At 30.5% G+C, this 26,350-nt stretch overlaps 2 protein-coding genes across 2 annotated transcripts; one reads left to right on the forward strand and one right to left on the reverse strand.

Annotated features, from left to right (window-relative positions):
- Nucleotides 1-1,850: 1,850 nt before the first annotated feature.
- On the forward strand, nucleotides 1,851-14,211 carry LOC113398309 (uncharacterized). The gene is made up of 8 exons (XM_026636969.2): nucleotides 1,851-1,895; nucleotides 8,750-8,949; nucleotides 9,568-9,710; nucleotides 10,443-10,540; nucleotides 10,892-10,990; nucleotides 12,010-12,159; nucleotides 12,606-13,676; nucleotides 13,922-14,211. The coding sequence occupies exons 1-8, from the start codon at nucleotides 1,887-1,889 to the stop codon at nucleotides 14,126-14,128; spliced, it is 1,977 nt and encodes a 658-aa protein (XP_026492754.2). The 5' UTR covers nucleotides 1,851-1,886; the 3' UTR covers nucleotides 14,129-14,211.
- Nucleotides 14,212-14,821: 610 nt separating this feature from the next.
- On the reverse strand, nucleotides 14,822-19,982 carry LOC113398312 (methionine aminopeptidase 1). Its single transcript, XM_026636974.2, has 6 exons — nucleotides 19,794-19,982; nucleotides 19,458-19,728; nucleotides 18,687-18,858; nucleotides 17,820-18,114; nucleotides 17,364-17,500; nucleotides 14,822-16,631 (listed from the first exon to the last, which is right to left on the reverse strand). Exons 1-6 carry the CDS (start codon nucleotides 19,951-19,953, stop codon nucleotides 16,530-16,532), a joined length of 1,137 nt encoding a protein of 378 aa, XP_026492759.2. The 5' UTR covers nucleotides 19,954-19,982; the 3' UTR covers nucleotides 14,822-16,529.
- Nucleotides 19,983-26,350: the final 6,368 nt, after the last annotated feature.

Below are 26,350 nucleotides of genomic sequence, written 5' to 3' on the forward strand. Positions count from 1 at the left end.
TGTACGTCGCATATAAACTATTTTCATTCTACGAAAAAGAGCTGCCCGATCTACGAGTATTTATAATATGGAAGCTCGAGACTTCCTTCGTGATTTTTTTCTTTGTAATAAGTTACAAATAATAATACTTACAGTTGCATCAATATATGTTTTCAATAATATTATGTCTACTCACATTAATATTATAGATCATTTTGAAAGAAACAGTAAATACCATCGTATAGATACTATGAGTCAAAGTATACCTACTTATAAAAGTTAGTTTCCGACTTCGTCAATACATCCTTCCTGTAGCACGATATTCGTTTCTATACCTACAAAGATTACATAGCTATTTTTAACATGGTCTTAGTAAATTTAAGTCTCAATTCAAAATAATATTGATGAATATGGCATATTACTCACACCAAGATTATATAAGACGACCTCCGTGGTCGATTAGTGTGTACACCGGTTTTCATGGTCACGCCACTCCGAGGTCCTGGGTTCGATTCCCGGTCGATTCGATGTAGAAAAAGTTCATTCGTTTTCTATGTTGTCTTGGGTCTGGGTGTTTGTGGTACCGTCGTTACTTCTGATTTTTCATAATACAATGGCTTTAGCTACTTATATTGGGATCAGAGTAATGTATGTGATGTTGTCCAATATTTATTTTATTTAAGCATGGACTTAGTCTTTGATAATTTCCAGGTAGGATATCTGCGCTAATATTATAAATGCGAAAGTAACTCTTGTCTGTCATCTCTTTACGCTTAAACCGCTGAACCTATTTAGATGAAATTTGGTATGAAGATAGTTTGAGAACCTTGGAAGCACATGGGCTACTATATTTTATTCACCCCTCGAGGGTTTAATATGGGGGTGACGGTGGGTGTGCTATGTGTATTTCGCGACTAATGCCACAGGTTCAGATAGAAAGTACATAAAAATAATTGTACTTGATTGAAATAAACTCTATGATTGTCTGTAAAGTAAACAATTTTCTGGTGTAAAAGGATAACTACTGATTTTCTTGTAAGTTCTTCTCGGTAGAATCTACTTTCCGAACCGATGGTAGCTTTACATTCAATAACTCGACTATAACAATTCTAACCTACAATAATAAAATTAATTTGATTTGATTAATTTGACAATAATATTGAAGGTTTTTGGATACCCCGAACGGGCATAACTAAACAAACTGTTTATAGATAAATAGATAGATAAATTAATAGACTAAAACTGTATATGTATGCATATTTTTATATCATTCACCTAGATACCATATAAAACTGGCCTAGTACCCGTAAAGGGCCATAAAAAGTAACGACAAAACGAATATAGCGTTGTCATACCAAAGCCTTAAGAACTAAACAGGAAAAAATCTTATGAAACAAGAGTGACAAGTACAGATTAAAAAAAACACTATAAGAAAATAATATATGTACGTTTGAAAAGCTTGCAACAAATTTAAAGTACATGCATGTAATTGCAAACCAATAAAATATTTTTTTTTACATAATCTCCTATATAGGCATAGTAAATATATACCAAGTGCAAAATTTTTCATTAAAAAAACAATATCTTCTCAGTTAAACATTAACAATATTAACAAGAGACAAGCAAACAGCAAGAAAACTAGAAAATTTTGTGATTACAATCTGCACTAAGACGACTAACCGTTGTACGCTACAGTGAAGTAGTAGGATCGAGTTAGGGGGGGCGTCATAAAAACTACAGATGACCTATTTCATGTCTTATATCAACTTGTCTGTCCTTTACTAGTGACGTAACATTTTTTTTTTAAATTACTAACAGTGGCTGAATCGATTGTGTTTTTTTTTAATATGATGATACGATAAGTATTTATACGGTTTGAAATTTTGGCGCCAATTTTTGTATTCAACATGATTAAGGTAAATTTTATTTTTTTTTTATTAAATGTTATCTATTAAAGAAGGTTTTTATGTAATTAAATCGAAAAATTAAAGAGACAGCTATGCAATTTATACTAATTAATCTTATTATTTAGTTTTAAATAAATTAAAAAAATATATGTTTTTTAACCAGTTACTAATATAAAAACCGTGTTACGTAATATGATATATACAGGGTTATTGGTAATTCGACGTATTCCCGTTAGGAGGTAATAGGGGTGACTATTTCCGATAATTTTAACCCCCATATGCATGATGCAAAAGTGAACCATTTTTGAGTTATCGCGTTTTTTAGATTTTTTCAAAATAAGTCAAAAATGCAACTTCAAAAATTTATTAAAAAAAAAGTATCTATTAAAATCTATTTTTTATTCTGATTTATAAAAACGATTAAAAACTGGATATTTTTCAATATTTAAACAATAATTATCGGTCCAAATTTAAAAATGCGAAACGGAAAACGATATTATTTCAATTTATTTTTTTCCCTCAAATATGGCTGAAAAACAAAAAAAATCATTATGAAACTTGTTCTGCAGATTATTTTAAAAACATAATTGTTTACTTAGCTTTCCGAAAATGTATAAAAACTAGGAATTTATTTCAAAGCAACCGAATTAAAATGATCAGAAAGGACGCTGGTGGAAATTCGTATTCGAACATGACCAAATTCGTACGAAAGGTCGCTCTTTAAAATTCCCACAAAATTGATTTAAAATAATATCCAATGTAAAAAAACTTACATATTTACTTAACTTAATTACTTAATACAAATTTAAAATAAAATTTAGATACATAAACAGTTCAGTAGCTAAGTTACAATTAAGATATTTTGTATTATCATTTTAATCCTGTCTTATCATTTTAATCCTGTGCACGTTATTTACGAAGAGGATGCTGAAAGAAGAATTGCTTTCTGTAGATTCATGCTTAATTTAGAAGATGCATCTTTTTTGAAAAAAATCCTCCGGACCGACGAATTCAAATTTGATCAAGATTATTACATATTAAAAACTATTTTTAAGATCGTGTTTCAAACATGATAATTAAAGAAAATATATTGTCCATAATAAACATTTTTTAATTTGTATTTATACGAAAAATGAATTTGAGTATGTTTTTGACGTTGGAATCATAAAGTTAAACGCACATTATATACATTCATAACCACTGTTATGAAGTATTCCAGTCTATATATATTTTAAAGTATATTAATAGATGTTTTCATTTACAATTTGTTTGGTTGAACTGATTACTCTTAGATATTACTAGTAAAAAAATGTTAGTGTTAAATAGTCCGATCGAGAAAGAATAGAAGGTCAATAGATGTGTTTCTCAAAAGTTAAGCCTTGTAAATTTACGTATATGCCATAAATAGATATATATGTATATATAAATATGAATAATTATAGTTAGATAAAACTTGTGTTATATGTAAGTGAACTGAAACGTTTGACGGATATCGCTAAAAAAAAAGTGAGTTACTAAGTGGATTTATTATCCTAGATGGTTCAGACTGGACCCGATAGGTGGCATTGCGATCGGGAAGCAAAAAAAAATCAAAGTCAGGACTTCAGCTAGTGCAGTATATACTTATACTTTAAAATACACATGTGTGTGTGTGTCTTACTCAATCACTTTAATGATAACGTATGATGTTATATAGCTTTTTTAATATTAAAAAAAAAAAAACTTTAATAATAAATGGTGATTTATTTTAAAATAAACTGGATAAATTATTACGTTTTCCAAGTACAGAACAGGGAAATGGCTTTTCTTTTTCATACTGTTCAAGTGTAGAGAGAACAGCCGAACCGGTTCATCTAGATTTCACATCGCATATACACTTCGAGTATTTATCATCATCTAATTATCTGTTTAAGATAATGTGCTTGTATTTAAAATGATACAGAAACTATTGCAATTGCGCAAATACATGTGTATTTTTCGAATAAGTAAATTTTTTTTTTTTCATAATCTTGTTACAATGGTAAATATATTGTTACACAATTGAGCTTGTCTGCATCACCAACCAAAATTATGAAATAGAAAATTTTGAATTATGTATATATAATAATATAATAAACTCAGTAGTTACTCTTTTCCAACATTTAAAACACAAAGTTACATTAGTTAAAGTATTAATACAATAATATATATAATATATCCTGTCTGAAAGTCAACAAGTATTAGCTCCACGCTTTTTTTCGTCTATATAATCTTGATTTGAATATTTATAACGTGTATCGGCTGAACGTATCAGAATAACGTATCTCGACTCGAGACCGTGAGTCGAGTGAGAAAAACATGAATATTATTTAATACTATACGATAAAAAGGTTAGAGCTATAATTTGTTGATTTTCATGAATAATTATAAATTTAATTGTATTTAATTAACATTTGTAAATTAATTGATGGATAAGTGAACTGAGTTTCTTGTTTTTCTTGGTAGAATCTATATTTCAAAACCTTATCATTTAATATAATCTGGCAATATTATGATTCAAAAGTGTTTGCAAGTGCAAATTCCAATAAAGTATATTGGATACATGTAGTATTTGGATCTTGTTCTGGATTGTGAGGTTATTCCACTTCTGTTATAATCAATGAATATTTTCATTCTGGTTTTTATTCCAAATAAGAAAATAATATTTACATTTGTGGAATAAAGATATTTTTTTAAATTTCGGTTCAGATGTCAAAGGAAATAGCAATAACCACAATTATAACGACGTAACAATGTTAATGCAAATATAAAAAGAAAACATAGTTATCTGTACGTCATAATTAACATTCGAGTACCGCACGTGGGTAAAATTTACATAAAAATTCACTTTATAGCCATAATAACAGTAAGCCGGTTACTGGACAGAAAATATATCATGTGAGTAATTTCTCTAGCGGCTCCAGCAATTAGACTGAAGAAAACCGTTAGCGTTCTGCCTTATTTGTTGCACGTAACGCTCTAAATTTAACATCGTTGAACAAAACAATAAAACAGCAATTGTATGCGATTCAAATTATATACGTGACTTTCAATAAGAGTTGCACCTCCCATGGAAATTATGCGTTGTTATATTATTTTCTATACCGTCACTATCAAAAAAAAGCAAATTTTACAGGAGAGCTGTTTAAAGATTTTATGAAAACTGTATTTGATATAAAAAATTTAATGTTTATTTTACTGAGAAAATGTATTTTTAATTTGTAACGACTATTATTCTTAACGAAGGGAGGTATACATATTTTTTGTACTGTTATTTAATCATTAGTTATTCAATATTTTAAATTATAGTGACACTTTACTGTTTTGAAATAAATTATATATTAATTATAGTGTCATTTTATGCTCATAAGTGTATGGAAATTCAAAAATAATAATAATTCATATTTTTCATCTAGCCGATTCGATCTAAAAATTAAGAATTTGATCATTACTACTAGAGATACATAAAAACAAACTTCACCTATCTATATTATTATAGAATTGTTAAAGTATAGACGCCGGTAGTCTATACTCTATGGCATATCTGTATTAGTTCTGTGCTATATACGTCAATTAAAAAAATATTATAGTCATAATATAAATTATATAATAAAATCATGTTACTTTGAGTTATAGCATGTATATATTATTAAAACATGATTTATTTTTAATATAATAATGATTTGTAATTGTTAAGTCATAAGTATATAAGTCACGCTTTTTGTCTTACACAGATAATATAACCTTTTTGTGCAGATACCTTATACAAGGAAGTCGCAAATGAAAGTGACTATTCATTAGTCGAACTCATAATTTATGAAAAAATCGAATTTCTTATATAAATTATGAGATTCTATGACGCCTACGCACGCGAACGCACGCCGTCTTAAAACTTTTTATTTCTCATAATTTTTAATAATACTTTTTCAGTATAAGAATTCCTTAGTTACGTGATCGTCTTATGTGTAATTCATACGCAACGACAAACGAGATCATTGACACGATTTTAATGAAGTGCAATAATTAGTAAACTTAATACATTAGTTCATAACACAAGAATAAATTTACAATAATAATGTTTCCTGAAACAATAATAAAGTATATACCTACATTATGATCTATTGATTAACTGAGACTTAATTATTATGTAATTATTGTACTTATTATTTTAAGAAAGGCATACAATTAAATAGGTGATTTCATTTTGAGTGATCAAATTAGTTAATATACATTAGTACTGTGAAAAGTATAAATCCCTTACATAGACAATCAATCAAAAAAATTATAAGTTAACTCCGTTGTGTCTGAATCAAACAACCTGAATATGACCAAGAGATTTTAATTAGAAAAAACCTTTTTATTATAATTGGTGCATCATAGTATTGCCACTAGTAGGGTTGCCAAAAATACTGCTTTTTAGAATGAATAACGTAAATTATTTTTTTGTTCATTGGATTTTGTCTCTTTTACTCATTGTTATGTATATTAATGAAAAATAAAATAAAACGTGTCAAATTATTACAAATTTTAGATTTTTTTTTTTACTTAAACTTCAGATACTTAATTTCAATCAAACATACAAAGAAATATTATAAGGACTCAATGTCCACATTTATATTCTATTCTTTTTTCTTTTCAGTCATGTATCTACGCTAGTTTAGGACAAAATATTCATCTAATATCTATCTGTGCTAATATTATAAGAGTTTTTTTTTTTGTTTTTACGTAGGTATAATCTTCGAAACTAATGATCCAATTAAAAAAAAAAAAACACTTGGTAGAGAGCTAAATTATATCTGAGTAATATATAAATTATATTTATATAATATAATTTCTTTATTAATAAATTGTCTAATATATAAATTCGCCCTTGCGAAATCGATGTGTGTCACTAGTCACGTATACATATAATTCTATAACGAACAAATGGAAAAATAAGCGTTAATCATCTGTATAGTTGTCAACCCTAAGCGTGACGTTTCACTAAAACAGCATACTCGCATGATTGAAACGATTATTGTATGAATTGCTTACGACTTCGTACGAAAGTGAAATGAAGTGATAATGACCTTGAAAACAAATTTCTATTTCACATCTGATAGTTTATTTTGGTGTACTGAAACACTTTCACAGTTTAAATGCATCGACTGTTTATTAAATAGAAGTTACATAAATAATATTGAAACGTAGATATATGTTGCATGTGCGCAAAAACATTAAAGATTTTTCCAGAAATTTTGTGGTACTGTTAATTATTATCCGATTACACAGGGTTAGTAACTATTTTGTGGGATAATATATACGTTTTTATGAAAGTATCAAAAAAAAAGTTCAGAAATATTCAGTTGTAAAATTTAAAAGAATCGTTAAAGAGAGTTTGTATGCTAAAGGATATTATAAAATTAATGACTTTTCTGTTGATTTGGGCTCAACTTGGGACCGAGATAATGATGAAACTATAATTGTAAAATATGACAAAAAGTTTGAGTTTCTTTCCCCGGTTCTTCTCAGATGCGATGTGTTTATTTCCGAACCGGTGGTAGATTTTTGACAATCAGTAAGCAGTTATAACACTTCTATATTAAATAAATATTTTTAACTTCGACTTTGTCTATAAAACAAAACCGCCTCTCTCATAATTTTGTGATATTGAGTGCTTTAATTCGACTAAACATTACAATTTCCAACATGCTAAAAGACAATAAACAATACAATAAACTGGATAAGAAGTGTAAATTATTCTAACTTCCGGCCACGTTGTTTGACTTCATTCATTTATAATATAATTTTCTTTTTTTATATGATACATTCTATGATTTAATGCAATAAATTAATAATGTAAATATTGTCATATTATATAGGCGTTTTTATAACGCTTGAAATTGAATTGCGCTGTTAAGTTTTAATCTTATATTTATGGAAAAGTTATCGAAATTAGTCTTAAGTAGTAGTAGAGTAACTTTTGTCCTTTCTATTTGGCGAAATCACAATTTGGACACTACGAGGAAAACATAATAAATTTCACTTAGACAATGTTCCTCGAAAACACTGACCATAATATACTAACAAAACCTCGTCATCATCATCATCATTAGCCTATAAATTTCCCACTGCTGGGCTAAAGACCTCCTCTCCCTTCGAGGAGAAGGCTTGGCGCATATTCCACCACGCTGCTCCAATGCGGGCTGGTGGAATACACATGTGGCAGAATCTCGTTGAAATTAGACACATGCAGGTTTCCTCGCGATGTTTTCCTTCACCGCCGAGCACGAGATGAATTACAAACACAAATTAAGCACATGAAAATTCAGTGGTGCCTGCCTGGGTTTGAACCCGAAATCATCGGTTAAGATGTATGCGTTCTAACCACTGGGCCATCTAACCAAACCTACTTAGTTATAAATAATTTACTATCAATGATTCAACAATATAGGCGTTTACCTTTTCTGTTGAACCTGGGAATGCGTTCTCTCTTCTAATAAATACAACTAAACCGGTTGAAAACGTTTTTCCTGACTTATATAGAATACCTAACATTTCTCTAGATGGTATTGTGTGAAAATAAACCATATCTTTCTCTTTGATTTTTTTATATTTAAATATTATTTAGACCGACGATAGTTACCATAATGTAAACGGAATTGGAAGCGTTGGTTTGTTCCTACGGTAAATTTGAGGCCACGCGTTCGATGTCGGTCGAGCTAGTAAAATTTTGAAAAGAGAACAAAGAAAATCTTTTTATTACTTCTTGACCATGAACATGAATAGTTCTTAAAAGATTTCTAGGATAACCCAAGCTGATTTTTTTTTCTAATGTATTCAAGCATGTATCCAATTATTTCCAGAGAACCGTATTCTTTGTCGCGCTGTGGACACTATCGCATGCAGTCTATATAAGTCGCATGTCACCTATGACCAGATTGCGATCGCCTGTAGCATTCCGGCCTGGAGTTGTTCTCCAAAGACCTGCGTATCCTCATCCGCAGCGCATAGTCACAGCTTCTAGAAGAGCACCGTATGTTATGTACAGGAATACCCCACACAGGCAAGTTCCATTATAATATTTGAGTTATTTTTCGATGTAATGCAACTGCTCATCCACAGTTGATTAAAATTTAGTGGCGACGTTGTTTACGTTTTTCATAGTTCGATTATTGTATACGTAATATCTCTAAAATGGAATAAAATATGTGGATCACAATTCTTATTGTATTTAATAATAATAATTAGAAGAAAGCTGTCAATATTATATGTCATATTCACTCACTTACTCGATAAGGTCTCATTGAATGTGTATTTTCTTTAAAAAGTGCATGCGAGTCGCATACACGCTTAAAGTCGATTTGCTGACGCACTAATCTCGTCAAATAGAATAAGAAAATATAAACGCACTTTTTATAAATGAAACTAGACTCAGACTATAATAAATTTGTACTAATTTTATCGGAGTTTCTTGCCAGTTCTTCTCGGTAGAATCTACATTCCGAACCGAAAGAAATGACAGCTTAATATAGTTTGTTAAACTTAATATATATAGTTTGTTAAATGCGATTCAAAAGTGCTTGTAAAAAGCCTACTTGAATAAAGTATATTTTGATTTTGTAGAAGTATTTACTTCTAATTGAACATCACAAAATCGGTAAAATTATATTGATTCTTCTAGATACACCATGAAGCATAATATGAGCCCGGCACCCACACGGAACGTTTTGAATCATTGGAAGACGACACGTCTACCGCTCCCTAGCCCGACAGCCGAATACGAGTTCGTGAGGGCCTCTCCGCCATCAATCGTACATCCTGACGGTACAGGTTGACTGGCTGAAACGCACTTATGCACTTATAGCACACTTTTCTATTCTTTAATTTACGTATTTTTCTGCATCTACCTAAGTGAATGACGCTTCAACTGTTGAAACAAAATTGAATTTCAAAAAAAAAGGTGTAAAATTTCAAAAATATTTTCTTATTTTTTTGTCTATATCGATTAATTTGATGGTCTGTTATTTTACCCATATTTTTTTTTTATTAGGCTTTGCAACTAATTCCTAAAGCACTGCCATGAGGCCTTTTGGTTGAATTATATTACATTATGAAGAGAAAAAAAAATCTGTACTAGTTTGGTAATGGTTGATTTGCTAATGAAGATGTCTACAAACCCAAACACGCTTACACTGAACGCAAAATCGTATTAAAACTTATAATTTCTCATTCTCTCGTGCACAATGCACTTTTGTATCATTATTTGTCCGCAGCACTGATACTGAATAATACTCGTCAATCAAATATATTTGCTCGATGCTAACCGTACAATATTGATGGTGTTTCTTATAGAACATAACCTAACCAAGACTTAATAATGCGTCCAAAAAAACAACTTAACATTTTCGAATATTTCATTTGTGGTATTCTTAAGAATTCACAACAATAGATAATTAGTTATTAAAGGAAATACTGAGCAATGTAAAAACATCGACGAGTGATATTCGCATGTGGCTGTGGACAAAGGCAAATCCGTTCAGATTTGTTTGAATGTAGGTGCGATCCACACAATACCAGCGCCCAACCTCAGCCTCTCCGACAAACCAATAGTGGTCGCTGAGGCAGATAGCAGTGCTAAAGATGCTTCTGAAGCGGTAAGTTTGTACGTAGCTACTCTTATCAGAACGGTGTTGATACAGATTGAAATCAGTTTTAAGGACCAAAATATTTCATAATTTCTTAAGCTTATTTATTTATCGCTTTATAAAAATTACCTTTTATAATATGTAATATATTTTATTACTTGTACTAGAAAATTGTTAAATAAAAGTATGAAAGAATTGTCATTTATCTATTGAAAATACTTTTTCTTGCCCATCCAAGTAAGAAAAAGCAATTAGTAAATTTAAGCAGATAAATAAGAGCTGTAAATGACTAATTAAATCAAAATACAAAAGCAACCTGCGTTCTTTATGAGAATATTAAAAAAACATTACATATTTCAGCCAAAACCAACATACGAAGTGACGGAAAAATATTCAGATCAACCAATGTATCAAAATAATCCCAAAATTGAATCACCCATTGGATTTTCGAAAGCTTCTGTAAGTACAATTTGTTCGCGAATGTATATACCTATTTATAAACATTTGATAAATATATAATTCTAAATATATATTTTTATGATTACATTGTAATTTATATTTTTTCTCGTTAATAAACAATCTATCTATTCCATAACACTAATAACCTATTGATGTAATATATATCAATGATAAAATTTATAATCTTTGTGCCGGGTTTTTTATCGTGACTACCGGTTGACTTAAATGAACCTCTACAGTTAAACACTGTGAGCTCTCTGAAGAAAACGAGACCTTAATTAAGGGCAGTCGCGTACACATTACCATATGTAATATTTGAGAAAAGTTTTAAGTTATCGAAATCAAATTTTGTTCAAGTTCATAGCTGGGTGTATCGAGTTCCGAGGTAAAACTACTAAGATGTGTGGACTATATTTAAAAACATAAAATGTCATAAATACTTTATGCAAGTTGTCTGTATTCACTCACCAAATATAAATTAATAAAGGCATAGGGGACATCAAAAATTCCAATCAGTGTGAACTATACAGGATAGTCTATCAGAGCTTTTCAACGGGAACAAAGTGGAAACTCATCGCAGCAGTGCAATTCTGTAAGAATTTATTTCGTATCGCTCATGTGAAATGTTGTCAACCAACATTACGGTGATACGCCATTAAATACATGTATCCTATAAATGTCGTAATTACTATAGAAAATGTCGGATATCACATTCTGACATTTCACACTCGAGTTGTGCGTCGAGTTTCGAATTTCTACTTAAAGAATACCTCTACAGAACACGATAAGGAAATGTCAGTAAGCAATATGTGGTATTGACTACAATAATTATAACATTTAGCTTACATCAAAATAGCGTATCACCGTAAACTGGTTTTCAATATTATACGATTGAAATAAGAAGTCATTTCTTACAAAAATAGCACTGCTGGTACTAGAACGAATGAGTTCCATTTAATTAAAATACTGCTCCGATTTTATACATAGATATGTTTCAATAAGGTAACTCTAATTTTCAGTCAATGTCAGCAGCTGATCTCCAGAACATAGTAAGACACAATGCAGCATTACAACTTGCTTCAGAATATGGTTTTCCAGCAATTCAACTCTCCCAACCAACAGTAGAACTGCCGCAACCTACAATTATTCCACACCAATTTTCAATGCAGGTATGATAATTACGTCATTCCTTCTAAACATCGCTTACTTAGACAATTTTTCTATTTAATTGATCCCACTTAACGAATTACGAGTAAAAATAGGAGAAAGTCTTAAACATGACGGTTTTTGTACACATCAATTTGTTATTCAAATGAAGATTTTAAGAGCACATTGTGTTAATTTAATGAGATTTTATGATTATTGGTGCTAAATACCATTATAAATTTCTTTGCTCACGAAGGCGCGCCCCTCCTCGCTATATTATGTATGTGCATTAGTATGAGTGACGGTCAGGCTTAAAAGATGTATTTGCGTGAGATGACTAATTTAAGAAAAAATTCAATTTACGTTATATTCTTTATAGCGCACCGATGATTTAACATAGAGGGGCGTTCCTTAGTGACTGAACAGATTATATGAAACAGTCTTCCTTATTTAAATTTTTACATTCTAGGGATTTCATGGATTGACAAATCAACAAGATTTCATGCACAGAGGTCCTGAAAGTATAATAATACCGCAAAACGCATACTACCAACAGGACCCGATGTTTTTGCACAGGCTTCAAAATCAAATATTACAGCAATACCCCGCAGTTGAGTTCATACCATACACGCCAGACTTACAACCACAAGTACAAACTCAGTCACCAGAAACGCAAACATCACTATACTTATTACAAAATGAGCAAATAACAAAACAAGTTCCAACATCCTTTGTAACCAGTGATAATAATCAAAGGAATATCGTCCAAAGAGAAACTCAAGAAGGTTCTATCGCATCAATAGTTCCCCATGCATTTACTGCTAAAAACGTTTCTGAGAATTTAATTGAAATCGATATAACGACGACTGTCATACCTCAGAATATTACTTCAGAAGTTGTAACTACTGAAACGCAAGCTCCAACGACCACCACTAAAAGTGTCGATATAATTAAGGAAGATAAAAGAACAACTCCTATATATTACGCCCAAATAGGTCAAAGCGTAGGTAACGTTATAGCGAATGGCTTTTACTCAGCAATAAACGACGTCCGAGCTGCTTCAATGGATGCTGAAAGTAATCAAAATGAAAATATTACAACTACAACTGCGTCAACAACAACACAACGGGAAGTCGAATCTTTATTAGTAAATGAAGAAAAAGATACAAAACTTGATGATTTGAAGAATTTATTGGTATCTCCTTTCGAAAAAACTGCTGAATCAGTAAACGTTGCTTACACTTTGTTTAGGGCTAATGAAAAACAACCAAAAATTAATCAAGACGGAGAAGTATTCGCTGGACAGCTGGTAGAAGCAAAAATAAGTGAAGATCAAGAATTTAATAAAGAAAAGGCTACTTTAGCCAATCGCCCACCACTTCGACTATTTGCAGTAACAGAGAAGAGAGTATCGGAGATTACTCCACAAAGAACGGTAGTAAAAGCTAAAATTCCACCTAAAAGTAAGCTTACTTTTGACGATAAGACCGGAGAGCCAGTTTTAAGGATATATGCTAGCTACGTTGATAACCCAGTTCAGGTAAATAAAGTATACGTTTAAGAATGTCACCTTATTTATTTCAGAATAAACATTGCACTGGTGATGAGATTCAGTTATTTTACTGCCAAACATATAAAATATAAGGCCCAATGTAATACAAGGTACAAGGGACTTAACATCTTAGTTCCCATGACGAGCGACGTTTTGGTCATTTTAGTTCCCATGGTTTGGCCAATTTGGTCCATATGATATTAAGCGTATTTTAAATATTGTTTTATTTCCAGAAAGAAATATTAACCACAAAATTGACAAATATGAAACGTCCAAATGAAGTTACAAGAAAGCAAGATAATTTTGATTGGAAAACGGATGCTGTCAAAAGTCTAGAAAAATCGATAAACAGTGATGTCAATCATGGATCGCAATTCGGACTGAAATTAAAATCCAGAAGCGACGATTACATTCCAATATTCGAAGACTATGAAGTGTAAACCAAATACATACATTAAGTTTAATATAATAAAATCTCTTTTAAATTTTAATTGATATTAAAAAAAGGGCAAAAATAGTATAATTAATACTTTAGGTAGCTTGTATTTCACATATACTGAAAAAATAATCATAATAAACTGCCTCAAAGTTCTTATGTGAAGCAAAAACTATTTTTGGTTTATCTGAAAAAAGTTCGTGTTTCTTATTCCAATCGAAGGAGTGTAATAAGCCTTAGATACGTGATTTGCTTACAGCTGTGCTATATTATGCACTAACAGTTCTTGGTTAATATATCTCTATTTATAGTAAAATAGTATTTCATTTAAATACTTATATCAACTTTAAGTTCTCGACCAATGATATCGCACCAATTTAACGACAATTTTTTTTTACCACTCTTCCGATTGGAACTGGCTATTCGCTTTTTTTCAGAATAGGTAAATACATTGTGTCGTTTTCTAAAATTTAGATCGAATATAAATAAAAAAAAAAACCCTGAATAATTTACCAATAGATTTCTAGTTTTAAGATACATTCATAAGGACGATTTTAATGTTAATTGTAAATATGTTTTAATAATATATAAGTTTAGGGTCTTAATTTATTTTTTGCATTTACATTTTTATATTACACTAACTCATTTATTAATTTATATTGTTAAATGCCAAATGTACTAAATAAAACTAATTAAATATCGAATAAAAATTTATTTCATTTCATAGACCTATCACAAATTATAAAAAAAAATATATTTCAGAAAACATGTTTATTGTGACGCATCCTTTACATTTAAAAATATCAAGTTCGAAATAGAGTTATAATTATGAAGCTGAAAAATGTTGTATCATGAGCATTCGCTTAAACGTATAAAGGAATAGGATACAATGTCTTTAGTTAGGTCTTTAAAAACTTTGGTCACTTTTTTTTTATTAAAAAATAACTTAAGGAACATTATCATTCATTCAATTGCATACATGCAATTAAAAATAATATTGAATTAGTATAATGTTATAAAATTCATCAACTGTTATATGCAATGGCGTGCATCTATTACGCGTCTCAAATTAGTTTGTACTTCGGAAGACAACAAACACTTTTTTTTTTCTAGAAGTAAATACAATAATTCAAGTCAAAGTTGAAATCCTTACAGCCAGACATACCTTGGTTTATGGGTTACTAAAAAAACAAGACATCGTTTATTTTTGTTGAATTGAAATATATGAAGAAACCTTATTCATTAAAACCAGATTAAAGAAAATATTAAGAATGTCGTATGTTTATTGATTGAATCATTTAAATTTGTTATATAGTTAGTATTATTGTCATTTGGGTTAATACATATAATAAAACTTTAAAAAACCTACTACCGAAAATGTATTATGATATTCTGCTCCCTATGGATCTTATCAAATCAATTATTCGCATATAATATTTAAAGATTCAATTCAATTTTCTATATTATATATAACACAGTTTAGGGTTAAATCAACAAGACTGTCTTGAAAAAAATCCCGTCAGAAAGGGAGATTTGGTAGCCTAAATCTACCGCGTTATCCGCTATCTTGAATGAAATTGAATTCAATGGGAATTATTTTTGCTCATTATGTTAAAATTAGAGTATCAAAATGGCTGATTGAATTTTTGCAAGATCTAAAATAACGTTTATAGTAGCATGTATAAATATTGTTGTCTTGTCATAAAACATGTGCACGCCACAACATTATGTACTAACACATTTTAGGAGCAAACATTTTATATAATACCCATTTTTATATCGACCAATAACCATTACCGAAAGCTAATAATATCTGTCTATCAAGGATTCATTAAGGATCAGTCTAATTTTAATCGACATATGTATATTCACAGGAAGTAAGCTCATTGTTATTAATAATCGAATTAATTATTGGCCGACGTTAAATTAAAACTACTTTTTTTTAATATGATACTTGTATTATCGTATACAGCCGAGTTAAAAACAAAGCCGGATTTAGTAATAATGAACACAACTCATGAAAGACATAAGATTTTACCGATGTGATGTTTTATTCAAAAATCAACGAAACCACTCCTAAACATTCCAAACATATTTTATATTCATCCACTGAGTACATATATTTGGCGTTTTATTTAAACTATTGTAAATTGACTTTTTTGGCGTATGGTATTATTTTGCGGACGGTACTAAGAGCATAATATATATTGTTACTTAATTTGTTAAGTTTTTAAACAATTCCTAGACCATAAATGACATTTAATATCAAAAAAGGGGTTGAAGGGTTCTGTGCTGTTGAACTATTCATGTATAAACAGACATACAGGTATAGAATTTTTGTTAAATACTGCACAATATGTTGAGAATATTTCACCTCAGTGGATGTTCTGCCTAATATTATCAGACTACTTGAATTTTTCAAGCTGGTCCATGAACCACGGACGTCCAGATGCCCGCTGTGTAAGTATGTCACAACCAGTCTCTGTCACTAATAAAGTTTGTTCAAACTGTAAAAAGAAAACAAATTCATATTATTAACGACTTTTATAAATGAATCACTGAAATGCTAAATAAATGCTCGGGTGAAATTACATTATTCCACAATATTTACTAAAATAAAATATTTTTATGCTATCTGTATCGAGAGTTGAGATCTGCTAATCTTGTAGCATACATAGCTACACACTTTTTGATGTCATAGCCAGGCGGCAAATGGGCAACCTGATGGTAAGTGGTGACCACTGCCCATAGATATTGCTGATAGAAAAAATAGTAATCATTTCTCATATCACTAATGCACCATCTTCTTTGGCAATTGAGATGTTATGTCTTTTTATATTTTACACTGTCTACAAGAAGTATAGCTGTTTTGTGGGAGAATATATGATGAGTCAGTGTTATCTACCAGTCAGGCTATTAGTTTAGAATCAAACTAAAGTTATCAATATATTTTACCATTATTTATGGTAAAAATAGATATCTTCATTGACTTTTCTGTTACCAATAATGAACTCTAAAAATCTTACATTGAAAGACTTTCGACTAATTTTCTCTCTATTACATTGACATAAGGCATAATATAAAACATATAAATATATATATATAAACCATAGCTTATATTCATTCTGAGACTATGACCTCACCCTTTCTTTAATATCAACAAAACTTGTTATAAATTATACATCACATATTTTAAAGTAAAATATAAGTTATATTGTTATAAATAAGCAATGTTTTACCTGTGCAGATCTTGAACCATCAGCAGTAACAGCAGTCCAGTGATCTGGCCACTGCTCATCACGCCAGCCACCTTCATTTATCATCGGCTCTATTGTGAAACAATGTCCCGGCTTCATCACACCCACTGCTTTGTTCTCTGTGAATAAAAATCTTTAGTTAAGGCATTACAATTTTTTATCATTAATAACTAACTAACCACTGACTAAAATATACATTACTGTATCTTTATATTTATAATTCAAATAAAGTATTGTTAAGTACAAGCTTTTATACAAAGCAGATATAATGTTTATATATTATTACTATTATAAAAATATTGCTATAATAACAGCAATTGTAGTTATACAATCAAGTTACATCAAACAACACTTTTATAACCTGTACACTCTTTGTACCTTCTTCGTTTCTTTACCAAATATCTTAAAAAAAAAACAACGACAAGTCACTCAACTCACTTGCATAATGAGGCACATTGGGTGCTGTATGAAACAATCTATGTATTCCATGACCACAATATGATCTAACTACACTCAGGCGATTAGCCTGTGCATGCTTCTGTATTACATTCCCAATTTCTCTGTACTTCTCTCCTGGCTTAACAATCTCTATTGCCTTTTGTAAGCACTCATACGTAATCTGTACAAGTTTTCTAGTTGTTTCCGGAACATCACCAACAAAGAATGTCTCATTTAAATCGCCATGGAAACCTCTGTGATAAACTGTCACATCTACATTGCATATGTCACCATCCTATAAAACATCAAATAGTTAGAATTAGTGATTAAATTATTAAAACAAAGGCATAGTACCATTAGAAATGTACATATATTATGATGTATAGTCTATAGCACTATATGTGTAGTGATGAAATAGGAGGAAGTATCTTTCAGATCCATGATCTAACATATTATAATTATGTACGATTGTAGAGGACAAATTAATATTATTATATTGTTGTTGCATCAGATTTCTTTCTTTCTTTACAGTTGTTTAAATTAATAAAATCTTTATCCCGTTTCAATACAAAACTTTGACAACTTATTATGGAATCATAAAATTTTGAATTATTATAATAATCTGTAAACATCCCAGTGCAGGCTTTCTTTCCTGTTTAGCAGACAGTTAAGAGCTCTTTTATGTTGCTCAATATTAATTTTGATAGGTATAAATGTCGCAGATTTTAATTCAACACATGCACATTTGCAAACAATGGCTTCTATAGCTACTGAACAGACAAAGACAAATTAGGCATATGACAATTTTCAGATGAGATTCAATTGTTTTTAGTACTGGGCTATCTTAATATTGAATTATACACGTACCTCTAAAGGACGTGCATCTGGTATGCCATGACAAATAACCTCATTGACTGATGTACAGCAACTTTTTGGGAAATTGTGATAATTGAGAGGGCTCGGGTAGCACTCCCTTTCAATACAGGCTTCATGTACAACCCGATCAATTTCATCAGTAGTCACACCGACATCACATACCCTGTAAATAAAATAAATAGATTATATATTATATGTTTTATTATTTAAACTGTCAAGTCTCTACAGGCTTGTTACTCATGTATTTGGTGTATTTTTCTATCAAATTAAAAAAAATAATCCAAGTAATTTCAAAAGTATGCAAAAGCCATCATAAGCTATGGCAATAACCATTTCTGTCACCATTAATTCTAGCTCTTATTTGAATGACATTGTACTAGTGTACACAAATAACATTGGCAGCAGAATTAACAATTTTTGCAGCAAGCAGTTTAATTTCATTTGACTTTTTATAATAATTCACACAAACAATTAAAATATAATTAATCAGATATGAACGAATAGACAATGGATGCCAGTTTGTTTTATTACATATTATTCCAATAAGAACATTATAATTATTATATTTCAAATATTATACAAAAGCTTCTATGTTATGTTTTATGTATATTGTCTCATCATCCTTCTGCCCTTATCCCAATTTACTTGGGGTCGGTGCAGCATGTCTTTATGTATATTGTCTATAGAATATAAAAAAGATTAGTGCTTCATAGCACAATTATAATATTATTTTTTCCACTAATAACATAAAACAAGTCTTACTTAGCAGCTTCATCTAAAACTTCTCTCCCAAGACGGCAAGAGACACGCATTCCTTCTATTTCCTCATCATCGAGCACTTTTATTTGCCCAGAACCTTTCGCTGCATTTTCTGAAGCCGGGAAACCGGTAGGATGATCGGCATAATCCGGACGGCCTATATGAGCCGGCACCGTTCGTTTCGCTCCCAAAGGAAAAGGCCTCAGCTTACCAGAAAAGGAATAAGATGGCCAAGGATTGTATTCCACTCCAGGTCCATCTGTACTCTCACCCTCTATAACAAAATCATAATGAAACATTCTATGAAAACTCATTCAAACATAACCTATAAACACTCACTCGCTAACGAATGTATGATTTTATGTGATTTCCACGACTTCTTGAAACATTCCTGATTGCAGAAGAAAGAACCCTGTATACCCAGTTTAATACATGTTGGGCATTGTAACATAGCAAGTGACTTGCACCCGGGAGTTTCGCATAACACACTCGCTTCCATTTTCACTTAAACTGAATGTCAATTTACTTGACAAGTGACCAAGTGTCAATTAATGTTTGTAGAATCATAGACAATTTATGTTTGAACGAAACGCCTAAATATCTATCAACAGCATCACATGTAGAAAAAAAAATCTAGGAGCAATAACAAGAAATTGTTTTTGTATTATATTTATTAGATGAAATTTTTTTTACACAATTCAGTATACTTTTCTGAATTAATATTCGGTAATGACATAAAACTCGATTCGCTCTGAAAAAATGATTTTTTTTTCTTTTGCAACATTTGTTTGACGTAGATTTACTGCTTTTTTATAGGTAATCTCAATTCAAGAATTTATCAAGAATCAATTTATAGGTCAAGCCTCGATTTATATACTTTAAGTTGACGTCATCAAAAATATCTATCCATTAATTCAATATAATGATCATTTTACATTTTATTTAATTGATATATTAGATAAATAAACATGCAAACTATACCTCGTGCAATTTAAATTTAATTTGAAATTATACTTACCAAACAACATCAACTACAACTATTTATCTAATACTTGCTATGATATTTCCTCTGAAATTCCCATAGTATTATATTTTATATACTTACTGAACAAGGTTTGTCGAAGCTGGCAGAGCAGGCCGTCAGGAGAATCGTAGCTCATTATAAAAATATTTCTAGTACGGATGTATAAATAATTGCAAGCCGTTAATAGTTCACTGACATTCATTACAACAAGGTACAATAGATTTAAAGAACTGAATATAATAAATTAAAATAAAAAAGTTTCCAATACACGCGATGGTATATTGACGTTACGTTTGACTTTGAAGCGGTCTATTTTTACTGTGTTTATTTTCTTCCAGCCATGCTTGTCCAGCAAATAGAGATTCTATAGACTTGAAATTCCAAATAAAAGGCTTGATTTTCAATTTGTCTACAAATCTTTATTTATCATATAACAATTTATATACTATATAGAATGTTTTCTATATTAGAATAAAACGACGACATTATACGATATATTATTTAATTTTATGCTGAATACGACCGCTGATTTATTTTAAATGGTGTGATATTAAAAACATAGGTAAGTCTCTTATATATCACTTAAATGTCGACAACTTCGTATACTATCGTAGAATATATGCTTATAAATTGCAAATTCAAATATTTAAAAATAAGTGGATCATTTTAATAATTACCGGTAATAATGTCGCCTAAATCTTGTTACTGATGTACTACACATTGTGCAATTAGTGGTTCTAAATGAATAAGGATGGAACGTCAATATATATTTTTTTAATTTTTCCTTTGACTTTATCAATACGTGGAACGTCTTAATATTTATCGTATTTAATAAGAAAAGTTTTATAAATCGTTTAAACAGGTTTTATCCTATGAAGCATCTTTTAAAAATAATGAAATGTCATAACTACCCGAAGATCTTTAGGTAAGTTCTTGAATACTATAATGATCTAGCGGTGAAGTAATATATAGCACGCTTTTGGATGTCATTTTTTCAAACTATCTTATGCCCTTTCAATTTTAACATCTAAATAAAAATTTATTAAAAAATGTTCCTACCGTAATACTCAATATAATTTAATGTATGGTATTAAATAAATCTAGATTCGAAAATTCTGTTGAATTCTCAATTTATCAATCCTTATAAAGAGATTTGCTAAATGACAATTCAAAAGGGTTTTTCTAAGATTTTTATTTCCTTAATTTAACTTGTTATACATAAATGTCGTATTAGGGTGATTAGATTAATTTAATAATACTGTGTATTCTTAATTCGAATGTCAAACCAATGATAACGTACACGTCTTCTAAACAACATTTATAAATAATGCCATTAGTGTTTAAAAACCAACTATACTATATGAACATATTACTGATTAACTATAATTTGATACATTATGGATATTTGGAAATGAAGAAAGATAATGATTTCAATGAGCTACAGAGGATCGGAGTGGTTTCCGGGCGAGCAGTCCCACTCCAAACGTTCGCCGCACTAATTTTCCGGCCGAGACCCTATTAAAGGAAATGCAAAGTAAGATATAAAATTTTATGACATTTTATCATTTTGCGAGTATTAGCTTTTGCGGAATGTCCTATTTTGGAAGTTAGATTAGGATGACGATAAAATGTGAGAGATTTTTAAATTAATATGTAATGAGATATATTTCAGGTACTTGTTGCTATGGTACTGTTGAATATTATAATTATAATTCACTTATATATTTTTTTTATCATTACCAGGACAAAAAATATTAAATGTCAATCAAGGGAATACATATATATTTTCTGGTTTCAGTAATTATTAAAAAATACATATAATTTTATTACGTATTTAAATAATTAACTATTTAAAGTTTTTTTTTTATATTTTTACATACAAACATTAAGAATACAGCAGTTTTCACTGGTGGTACTAAAAGCTGGCGCATTTGCCTTCCTATTATTGGTATTACTTGGGTCGAGTATAGGCTTAGGAGCGAGTGTTCAGGGGGTCTGCCCGAGGCGATCAAAACGGCGACCAAATATGATAGTAAGTCTTACCCACGAATTAATCAAATTAACAACAACTTTAAGTATCTAGAAAAAACGAACAGGTGTAGAGGGTTGTTATCTTAATTAATAAAATTAAATGAAAATAAAAAACTGCCATAGAAACTACACAATAATTTTATTTTTTTATTACATATTACATGGGCTGAAAAGTCCCGGGCCTAACACATTATATGGCGCTAATTTTATTTCATCCACCTCATTTTCAGTTAGTACTAATCTTAAAAAGACAACTGTTAAAATTTCATGATATTCTATTCATTAGTTTGTGAGTTATTGTACTAAGAGTGACGCTACTTTTGTTATTTTCAAAACAATGGATCAAGCACAATTTCGTGTTTTAAGTTTACACTGCTTCTTGACGAGAAAAAATTGCGTTCAGGCGAAGCAATGGCTTGGAAAGTGTTATGGAGACTCTGCTCTATCAGAAACAACAATAAACCGTTGGTTTGCTGACTTCAAACGATGTTGCAGAACGCAGTGGACGTCCAAATGAAGCGGTTACACTAGAAAACATAAAAAAAATGCACAAAATCGTTTTGAATGATCGAAAAGTGAAGCTAGTTGAAAGAATCAAAGTTAGCTGATATCGTAAAGATATCAAAAGAAAGTATTGGGTTTATATTGAATGAGTATTTGACTATGAGAAGGCTCTGTTCAAAATGGGTGCCGCGTGTAAACGCGGTCAACAGTGAGTAATCACTGTTGACCAAAAACAAGAACCTGTTGATGTTTCTGAGAAGTGTTTGGCCATGTTTAAACGAAACAAACCGAAATTTTTGCGTCGTTATATGACAATGGATTATACATGGATCCATCACTTGACTCCGGAATCAAAATGATCGTCATCTGAGTGGACAGCAACTGGTGAACTTCTACCAACGCGCCCGAAAACACAACATTCGGTTAGAAAGGTTATGCCCTCGATATTTTGGGATGTGGATGGTGTAAACATTAATCGGCTATCGTGAGAAGGGAAATAACATCAACAGTGAATATTATATAGCGTTACTGGAGCGTCTGATAACCGAAATTGCAAAGAAGAAAGAAGTTTTGTTTCATCAAGACAACGCACCGTGTTACAAGTCAATCAAAACAATGGTAAAACTACATGAATTGAACATCGAATTGCTCCCATATCCACCATATTCGGTAGATTTGGCTCCCAGCGAATACTGACTATTCGGAGACTTAAAAAAAATGCTCGCCGGTAAGAAATTTCGCTCGAATGAAGAGGTTATCGCTGAAACTAAGGCCTATTTTGAGACAAAAGATAAATCGTTTTACAAAAGTGGTATTGAAATGTTAGAGCGGCTCTGGAATTAATGCGTTGTTTTTCAAGGCATCAAAGCAAATTTTGAAAAAAAAAACTTGTTTCCTTTGTTAGGCCCGGGACTTTTCAGCCTATGTGTTATGTGGGCGGGCAAATAACCCACCTGATGGTGAGTGGTCACCACCGTCAATAGGCACTAGCTGAGTAAGAAATATTAAACATTCCTTACATCGCCAATGCGTTGGATGCTAAGATTTTATGCTAAAATGTCAGATACACTGGTATTTACTCACTCTTCAAACCAAAATACAAGAATTCTAAATATTGATGTTTGGCACGAGAATATCTGATGAGTGGGTGGTACATACCCAGACGAACTTGCACAGAGCCCTACCACCAAGCTTAATACAATATAATAGCAAAATTGGATAGCTAACGCCTATTTGTATTATTATGTACTACATATAACATTATAGATATAGTAGTTATCCCCTAGTTTACCTTGTATCACCATAAACCCTATGTAAATATTGTCCGTCACATTGTAAGATAAAGCAACCCTTACGGAATTATTATAAGCGTAGTTAACTTAAGGGAGGGGATTAGAAGTGTCATGCATTACTTCCCTAGATATCTTTAATAATATAATAATAATAGCCTTTATCAAATCACATGGCTTTTTTTCTTTTTAAAGTCAGATATTGTATCGCTGTAAAAATAATATAATAAAACGAGAGATGTTTCGGGGCACCCGCTTGGGACGAAGTTGCTTTTGCTATATCATATTTTGTGTAACATAACAGACACAATGAAATAAATTTTCAATGTTTGAGAATAATTAAATGACAATAACAAATTATATATTAAAATACATAAGTGAATTAAAAAAATGACAAAAAAAATAGTTGAAATAGTATGATATAAAATTTAAAAGAGCTAGATGAACGAGAAAGAGACGGATAATTCGCCTGGAGCATAAAGCTTCATCCTTACAATTTCTGCTAGTTGTAAAAGAAATTTGTTCCAACAATACTATGCTAAAATACACCTATTTCATATTGTCTTATCATTATGAGAAGGATCCGTCTAACTATCCGAACGTCATTACGTCAAGCTGTCAGATTGGTGTTAAATTCAATCCATAGATAATACATATATACTGAATGAAACGATTCAATCATTATTGGCGGGAATAAGCGTGAAATACGGTCAGGTATATCATTGTTACTTAGTTTTGTTTTGTATATATACTTATATATGTAATATTTTTATTAAAGTATTTTTTTTTGACAAAAGTGCACAGTTAAACCTGCTACCTGAACTATAAAATAAATATATATATTTTCTTAAATTTAAAAATTAACTTAACATTTGAGGTTTAGGATTTTTTTTTTTTACTATTTGTCAAACGATTTTCTCTTTTTATTTAGTAACTATTGACATGATTTATCATAATCAATAAAAACAAATTAGAAATAAAAAAGGCGTCCTCACCTCTCGATGAGACGATTTCGAGCTTATATCTTCACGTCTCCTCAATACGTGTTGGTGTTTAACTTTGGCAGAACTTCATTGAGCACACGATATTTTCCTCCACGGCAAGCGACGAATTATAAATACAAACATAACACATGAAAACTCATTGGTGCCTGGTGGTCACTGATCGCCTTAAGCCGTACGCAGAGCAATCTTTAGTTAAGATACACTTTTTCTTTTCCCTGGATCGTCATGTCTACATAATGCGAGTCGATGTCATGTCCAAGCTATTAGCATTCAAAGTTTCGTACGTAAACTATTAAAGCAAAGCAACCCTTCGAATAATTATTTGATGTGTTCCGCATTAAATTAATGAGGGATTCAGCAAATATTACATTAAGTAAATGTTTTATAATTAGGTATATCAAGTTGTAGGAAGTACTGAGTTACTCCTCATACCATCGTCGTCCAAATATGGACATAAATATTGCAAGTACAATAATTTTAGAAACAGCTACGAGTGATGACACGGTTTGATCTTTTAACTATAATGGAGTACAATTCTAATATAAACATTAATTATTGATTAGAATATTGGTAATTTTATTATTAATGGTAATAGTATTCTTTGAAAAGAAAAATAATATCTATTTTATATCAATAACGTCACCTATCTATTTAATGTAATTGACTAAATATATAGGGAGCGTTCTAAAAGGAATAGTGACATATTTAAAATGAATAAATCCAAAAAGGACAATTTCGCCCCAGAAGCAACAGCGAAGAAAAATTACTTACGTCTTCAAATAACAAGCGTTCACCCATGAATATAATATTCATTGACAACGGACACCTCGGAAAAAATATTTATTTGAAAATAATATATTATTTAGAGGTTAATACTAAGGATGTAATACATAATATATTATATAACCCATGCATATGTATATGTTTTTACGTTTATAAGCACGTAGGTAAGTGTTACTTATGAATCAATAAAAGAGGTAACTTTGCGTTCATTATCTAATGGTTGATTTAAAATACGGACAAGAGTTAGTTTATTTCCAAAGT

The sequence above is a fragment of the Vanessa tameamea genome, chromosome 7 (assembly GCF_037043105.1).
Source record: "Vanessa tameamea isolate UH-Manoa-2023 chromosome 7, ilVanTame1 primary haplotype, whole genome shotgun sequence".
Classification (NCBI taxonomy): domain Eukaryota; kingdom Metazoa; phylum Arthropoda; class Insecta; order Lepidoptera; family Nymphalidae; genus Vanessa; species Vanessa tameamea.